The following is an 8,082-nucleotide window of genomic DNA, read 5'->3' on the forward strand; positions in this document are numbered from 1 at the left end:
AAATAAATCTATATGCAGAGATCGTATGCACATATATTGATGGATACAATGTATGTTCCATATGTCATTTCACTGTGTGGCCCTGAAAACATCCAGTGATCCTCCTTAAGTAGTTAAAAGTAGTCTAAAAATCTACTAAATGCTTCTGAATTCATTTAATACCACCTTCATTCTAGACATATTATATGATAGTTACACTCAAACAATGTCATTGCAATTTTCATTCAAGGTATTACCTTCTTATTAAAGATGAATTGGAATGAAAGTTAACCAAAATATATCCACCAGTCATTTTTCATCATCAATTAATTCTGTTACATATTAAGTTTTGCTGATGAACAACTTGGTCTGTAAAATCAGACATTAAATTTGAAGTGATATTTTAAAAAAGGAGGAGAGGAGCAAATCTTCACATTTAGTGAGCTGAAACAAGAGGAATACCTTTCGGTTGATCAAGAAATTGATTTATTGATTCATTGTTACAACACTACTGCATACAAGATATTAAAACTGAATTTTTGCTTTTGTATACCCAGTATCACTTCTATTTTCTGTATCTTATCTAAACTGTATGGGACAAGAAAATAAAGAATAAATGTAATCTTCCCAGTGTCATGCAAAACAAAATTCCTGTTTCTGCACTGCATTAATAGCTCATATTTTATGAGGTCCACTATTGTTCAGCTGTTTGATAACATGCACTCTGTCTGTAAATCATAATATGTTGAACGGTTTGCTTTGTACCTTTTTTCCCCCCGCGGGTAAAGAAAAAAGACATGATTAGGCTACATTCAAGGTCCCTCTGCAGAAGATTCAGAGGCCCCTCCCACCTCATGATAGCCTAGCAGCGGAGCTCTGGGACCTCTCCTGATTGGTCGATTTCCAATATTCCGCCATATTCAAACTTCCGCCGTGGTGTGTGTTCTGTTGTCATCGATCTTCTGCTTTCTTTGTACAAATTGGGACAGTTTTCACTCGTCTGCGTTTTATCGTTTGTTCGCTTAGCCATAACTTCGTCTCGGTTTAGCCGATTTCAAAATAAAGCCTTCTGCAAAATGGAAGAAAATGAAGAATTAAGCGGCGGGACCACGGACAACAAAAAGCATAAACTGCGTAGGATGTCATCTAGGACGTCCATTACCAGTGTCATAAGCGCTGCAGAGCCCTCTCCACAAACACTCCGGAGAAACAATTCAAAGAAGTGAGTAGATCGGGTCACAATTGTGACATCGTTATGTGTAAATATTTATTTCGACTCTCTGTTTGAAATGTAATGGACCTCTAGCACATTTCGAGCTAGCGTCACCTCGTTAGCCTCCTGAGACGGGCAGGGCTGGTATTGTAACTGGCAAACGATGATTTCAAGTGCACATCGGAATCCATAGTTTTGAACGATGTGACCACGATTTGCCAAGCATTAAACTGCGTTTGGGTAATAAACGTCTGTATTTCCCAGGTTGTTTTCTTCTGCACTCAAGCAAAGAAAAAAAAAGTTAGATATTTGATTATTATTGGGTAGAGTCTTAATGTCCGCGGTTGGCAACAGTTGAGTGAATCAAGATGAAGATGAAAGATGAAAGTGAAACAATAATGTCATGGTCTTTTTTTTTTTTTTAAACTCACCCCTTTGCTATAAGAAGGCCACGTCTGCGTAGTTAAACCCGTACTGCACCTATATTTGTTATCATTTAGATTTGCAAAATGCAAATGTAGACTAGCCTGAAAAAATACAGAATGTAGTATTTCATACTTACAGAATGTCACTAATAATATAAGAAAAATTTAACTTACATGATTATTATCTTGTAATGACTTCTCTGTTTTCTTAGCCTTCTATAAACATATCTCAGTTACTTCGCTTGCAATCTGTTTCTTGGATTCTTTACTCTCATGCACGATTCTGTAGTTTCCAACATGACCTGAATGCAGGATTACAGAAAGTATTGTATAGTGTTATCAGCTGACCTCGGCCTTGACAGCATCTTAAGGGCATCCTTCACTATGAAGACCACACTGTAACTCTCTGTGGCTGCTCTGTTTTGTCACCAGCAGCAGAGAGCACTGCAGCTGCTTATATGCTTTTAAATCTCAACATCCTTCAGCTGTAATCCACAAGGTTTCATACATAACAGTGACTTGAACATAGATGGCTTTAAAAAAGGCATCCATCCTATTAACAGAGATGTAATGGTTCCAGCTTCCATTATCTGTATGATTCTGTTCCTCTTTGACAATAAAATAAAAACATCCTTAGCAGAGTATTTACCATATAGGCAGAAAAAAAGTTGTAAGATATATGCACCTAGTTTTCATTGTGTTGATTGTTCTTTATTTTTCTCTCTTCCTGCAGACCTCCACTACAGAGAGTAAGCTCCTTCACTTTCCTCACTCCTGGGACTCCATGGGACTTCAGTCTAGTGAGTGAATGTAGAAAACATATCATCTGTTAAAATAAAAGCATGACCACCATGAGCCATACATGTGACTGTTTATTCATATAGTATGGTTTATATTTATATTTATTTTGTTTATATTTATATTTATTTTGTTTATATTTATATTTATTTTGTTAAGAAACTGGGCTGATACTGGGACCGGGGAAACTAATTTCGTTCCACTCATGTTTTACGTGTGTGAAATGACAATAAAGCTCCTTGAATCCTTGAATCCTAGTAGAGATGCCACTACACGTGTGTAACTTGTTTGTATTCTTATGTTGCTTTAGAAGAGAAAACGCAAAGAGAAAGAGGATGACACAGTCAGTCTTTCCAGCTTCGACCTCAAGGTGAGAATCACGGCAGTGCACTGTAGCGTCTAGTGTAGCACGCTTGAACATCTCTTCACAGCAAATTTTAATCTTTCTGCATGACCTCAGCATAATCAAACAATCCTTTAGATTGGCTTTGTCCATCTGAAGAAATGATAATGGTGAACTCTGAGCCACGGTATCCCTCAGCATGATCACAGTCTCTTGGCTCGGTGAAAGTGGTTTAATACACATTCTCTACAACGACCTCAACAAATTACATTTCCACTTTGACACTGCAATAATAAACTTAAAAAAACAAGTCAACTAAAAGAGTGTAATAAAACAATGAAGAAAATGGCTAATCTCATCTAATTTTTGCAGCATTTTTATGAGGTGTTGAACAAAATGAGTTGATTTAAGTTTTATTTACAATGAGGACCTTCCATTAAACAATACAGTATTACTTGATATTGTTACACCATTACACTCTACACCTCAGTATAACTGGGTGGAACTGAAGACATTTTGTTTGCTTGATTCCCAGGAGCCCAGTAACAAGCGTGTGCGGTCGCTGGCCAAAGTTTCATCCCTTGTCAACTTGATATCTCCCTCAAAGAATGGAGCAGTGCGTCGCTTTGGCCAATCCATCCAGGTAAATGTGATACTCTTGTGACAAATTTACAAAGTAGAAATTTCAATGAGTGGAATTTGTGTTTGACTGTAAAATACTTGCCTTTCCTAGTCAATGTCATTACGTGGTGATACCAAGTCACCAGGGATGTCCCTCAAAGCCAGCAGCAAGACAGCAGGTCCCACTCCCACTAAGCGCAGAAATAGTACGCTGTGGTCGGAGACACTGGACGTCCATCAGAAGAGTACATTCTCTGCCAAAGAGATCAAGAGACAAGAGGTTTCTGCCCTTTGGTGTTTTTACAATCACGTTAAAAGTACAGAGTAGAAAAATTAACTTCTGCTGCCATCGCATCTCTTGTGTTTCTTTTTTAGGCAATTTATGAGCTTTACAGGGGAGAGCAGGATCTCATCGAAGATCTCAAACTTGTACGAAAGGTTAGAACATTTTCATTTAAAATATACAAAGAATTTCAAAGTGTTTATGCTCCCTTTGTGCTCACACTGCTGCTTTTTTACATTTAGGCTTACCATGATTCAATGCTAAAACTCTCCATTATGACAGAGGATGAGCTAGCTCATATATTTGGGGACCTGGATGCATACATCCCCTTACATGAAGGTTTGTTACCTTTTTGGACTTGAACTGTCAACCGTGACTTGAACTCAACAATGTTAACTGTCTCTGCTTGTTAACAAGTGTTTCTGACTCTGTGTACTTTTTTTCCCAGACTTATTGATGAAATTGACAGAGGGAACTGGCCCTGATGGAACAGTAGCTCAGATTGGGCAGATAGTTATAGAATGGGTAAGTATGGTAGCATAAAAACACTTTTTTACTGTGTTATGAGAGTGTATATGTTGGTGTTCACCTTACATCCATTATCTTCAGTTATTACCAGTTTCAGCACGTAAAAACTGTTTCTGTACCTCTGCAGCTGCCTGGACTGAATGCTTACAAGGACTACTGCAGCAACCAGTTTGCAGCCAAAGCCTTGCTGGACCTGAAAAAGCAGGACAGGCAGGTGCAGGACTTCCTGCAGCGCTGCCTGGAGTCCCCCTTCAGCAGGAAGCTGGACCTCTGGAGCTTCCTGGACATCCCACGTTCACGCCTTGTGAAGTACCCACTGCTGCTGCGAGAGATCCTCAGACACACTCCTCCTGACCACTCAGATGTAGCCAACCTGGAGAGAGCTGTATGCTATCCATATTACGTACTTTTGCAGTCACAGTCTTGTCGCTTGTATTTAGCTGTTCACTCTGATAAATAACTCTGCTATTATTTAGTGTTGGTTTTTTTGTTTGTTTTGTTGTGGGGTTTTTTTCCCAATTGCACAACTGACAAATTGTTTCTTTAATTATCCAGATCACTATAATCCAGGAGATTCTGTCTGATATCAACATTAGTAAAGGGGAGTCTGAGTGCCAGTATTATATAGACAAACTGGAGTATCTTGATGATAAGCAGCGGGACCCTCTCATAGACAACTGTAAGACCCTGCTTTGTCATGGTGAGCTGCGAAACAAGAGTGGCTCGGTGAGAATTACTATTACTCTCCATACTATCATCATCTGTATGCAAGAAAATTATCTACATTTTGTTTGTCTTGTATTAAAATAAATTTCATTCTCTAACAATGTCTTACTTCACAGAGGCTGCATGTGTTCCTCTTCTCGGAGCTCTTGGTTCTGACCCGACCGGTGACGCGGAATGACAGGAGCTGCTTCCAGGTTTATCGACAGCCCATCCCAGTTCGGGACTTGGCTCTAGAGGACCTGCAGGATGGAGAGACCCGCATGGGTGGGTCCTTCAGAGGGGCTTTCACCAATGTAGAGAAAGGTGGGTTGAGTTGAGTTGCGCTCCACCTGCTGGCTGAGCGTCTGCAGTGTCTCGGTTATGATGAGGCATTTTCTCTTAACATTTCTGTTACTCATTAATTGAGAGGAATTTTTTTTTTTTAAGTGTTTGGTCGTGACTTTTCATAGGTTCAAGTTAAACATTATTCACAATTATTTACTGAGTATATGAACAGTATTGACAGTACCGGTACCAGAGTCCAAAATCCTGATAGCATGGAGAAAGAAACTTTTGAAACAAGTGCCATTAAACCAGATTTTTGTATCTTAGACTTTGCTGCCTTAGAGGCTCAGGTTGACTCTATTTTCTTTTCTTTCCCTCTAGCTAAGAATATTTTTCGTGTGAGTTCTGTGGATCCATCCCATGGTCAGTCCCACACCCTGCATGCCAACGATGTCTACCACAAACAGCAGTGGCTCAACAGCCTTCGCACTGCGATGGCCCAGCAACAGAGGGCTCCACCTCTTCAGAAAAGAGAAGCTGTCAGAGCCAAGCGTCATTCCTCCACTATCTCAGCCACGATCCATGACAGGGAGACAGATGAGAACTGTCCACCTGTCTGTGGCCCTAAACTCAGGCCTCAGACACTCTCCAAAACCAGACTAGACCAGAGGTTACAAGGCTCGCTAAAGAGGAAGGAGACCGGAGTGTAGACATTTACCCAAGAGTTCAAGGTTTCCTCTCAGACAGGCACATGTACACAACATGTGTCCTGTTTGGTCACACGTGTCTGTTTGTGAATATACAGGCAACCGCTGTCTTTGTGCTTTTGCTTTGTCTTTGTAGCTGCACTGAAGAACCCTTTTTCAATCATTTCCGTCCAAATGTATATGAAATTTTAGTCTATACAAAGTGTAATTGGTTTACAAAAGAAAATGACGTGACAGTGTTGCTGAAATGTATGTTTATACCAGTTAAATGTGTGTGGAATTAGGGTTTTATGTGTCTACCTAAATTAAAACAACTTTAGACCACTTGTAGCTCATGAAATTTAGCATCATTGTTCATTCCAGTGTTGACACATTTAAACTTTCTTTGTTTTGTTTTGTTTTCTTTTTTTGCTGTAATCAAAATGTCATAGCCTCAATATTATAAGCATCATGTGTGCAGTTGTGAGTGTTATCTGTGCCAGGATAAGGGATCAAGAAACTGGGAAAGTGCGATGGCCTCAGCTTCAGCGAGTCTAAAAATGTTTGCGAATAAAAGTGACTTAATGAGCAGAACATGATTAATAATACTGACCATAGAGACCATAAGGTAAAACTTTTAAACAATCAAAGGAATCTAGATGTATTTAGTTGTTACTGGAAAAAAAAAAAACAATAAACCATTTGGATTGTACTTCTAAAGGAGTCCTGAGTATGATTGGCGATGAGAGATTATATGCAACACCACACGAACATCCTCTTGGTTGTACTTTGACATCTTAGTCATTTCCTTTTTGTTCAACAGTGTGTTGCAATGTTTGTCAAGCAAACAGAAGCTGAAAAACTGATGCTTGCTCATTTCTACTTCGAAAAGAAATATATCCATGATGTTTTGTGAATTTTCAGTTCAAAATTATACAATGAAGGCAGTAAGCTCTTTAAAAAGGTCTTGGTTGAAGCTTTTTACTGTCTGAAAATACTAAAAACAACAAAAAAGACAGTTGCACTAGTACATTATTTTCAGTTGAGGTTTTATACCTTTTCACTGTAGTTCTTATCAAAAGCAGATTGTTTGGTGAGCTTTATTGATATAAGAGCTTTATCCACCATCCATCAAGTTTGTGGTTTGAAAGAATTTGAATACTAAAGAACGGCATACAAAATGATTTGCATCGTTGCTTTTACATACCAGCCATGGTAGATTTACTTGTAGGTAAACTATATTTAAAATGTTTGCTGTTGAGCTTGCACTTGTACTCGCTGTAAAGCTGATAATTATCAACATTTGGTGGTTTTATCAGGAAGTAAGAGGACTAAAGGAACCAAAAGCAAAGAAAGAGGAAGACCATTCTGAGTGAATTTTGTCCCCGTGTAGGACAGACTACAGTCACGATAACAACCGCTTCCTCCTGCATCAGCAACTCTTAGAGGAAATGAGGTGGGTTCCCTGGATAGTCTGACTCCTCTGGTTCACTTGACCAGGTGCACCAGAAATTTGGGTGCAGGTGTGTTGGCAAGATCAGGATCATAAAGTTTCAACCAACCTCTCCACTGAAACATGACACTTTTAAAGTCCTGGCACAACCACACCTGCATCCCTAATCATTTAACCTTGTCATTACATGGGCCTCTTGCACAGTATCAGGTGTTGAAGTTGTAGTAACTGTACCTCATGGTGAGCTACCAACACTGGTAGTTTCTCAACAACCTTACAGAAAACATTTTTCTGTTTAAGTAAAACATGTTTAGAAGTGCTGTTTACTGCTGCCAATGTTGGGTGTCCATACAGTAATTTTGGGGAAGGTTGTAATGCTTGATACCACCTGGCATTTGTCTCCCCCTTCCACTCACTTTTGCCATTGATTATTCTTTCAGGAAGCTCAGTGGATCCCCAATGCAAAAGATCTCTTGATCCCTACAAAATGAACTCCTTCTTTCCCTACAGGTGATCAGTAGATACATCTAATAGGACTGATGTAGTTCAGGTGAGGATCAAATGACAACAAATTCAGGGACAGCAAAATATTTTAGATTTTCAATATTTTCAAAGCATGTGGCTGTCTTCCTTCCACAACTGAATTTAACTGTGGCTCAAATGAATGTCTTAAGCTAACCATTTTGGGGTTTCTTTGCATCGTTTCCTTTCACACCCTTTTAAATATTTCTGTGACACCCTAGAGTTTCTTTGTGAGCAAGTC

General features: G+C 39.2%; 1 protein-coding gene across 1 annotated transcript; it reads left to right on the forward strand.

Moving 5' to 3' along the window:
* Window positions 1-868: 868 nt before the first annotated feature.
* On the forward strand, window positions 869-6,578 carry LOC124062461 (neuroepithelial cell-transforming gene 1 protein-like). The gene is made up of 12 exons (XM_046395239.1): window positions 869-1,201; window positions 2,351-2,417; window positions 2,726-2,785; window positions 3,294-3,401; window positions 3,492-3,659; window positions 3,755-3,817; window positions 3,905-4,001; window positions 4,111-4,187; window positions 4,318-4,575; window positions 4,746-4,916; window positions 5,033-5,219; window positions 5,562-6,578. Exons 1-12 carry the CDS (start codon window positions 1,056-1,058, stop codon window positions 5,888-5,890), a joined length of 1,731 nt encoding a protein of 576 aa, XP_046251195.1. The 5' UTR covers window positions 869-1,055; the 3' UTR covers window positions 5,891-6,578.
* The last annotated feature ends 1,504 nt before the right edge of the window (window positions 6,579-8,082 follow it).

Source organism: Scatophagus argus, chromosome 7, assembly GCF_020382885.2.
Source record: "Scatophagus argus isolate fScaArg1 chromosome 7, fScaArg1.pri, whole genome shotgun sequence".
NCBI classification, from domain to species: Eukaryota; Metazoa; Chordata; class Actinopteri; family Scatophagidae; genus Scatophagus; species Scatophagus argus.

What these genes read in the sequence shown, in the direction of transcription:
- LOC124062461 (XM_046395239.1), top strand. Translation starts at nt 1,056, where the DNA reads ATGGAAGAAAATGAAGAATTAAGCGGCGGGACCACGGACAACAAAAAG. An exon ending in TTTCCAGCTTCGACCTCAAG is followed by an intron (nt 2,786 to 3,293) that starts GTGAGAATCACG and finishes CTTGATTCCCAG; the next exon opens with GAGCCCAGTAACAAGCGTGT. An exon ending in ATACATCCCCTTACATGAAG is followed by an intron (nt 4,002 to 4,110) that starts GTTTGTTACCTT and finishes TTTTTTTCCCAG; the next exon opens with ACTTATTGATGAAATTGACA.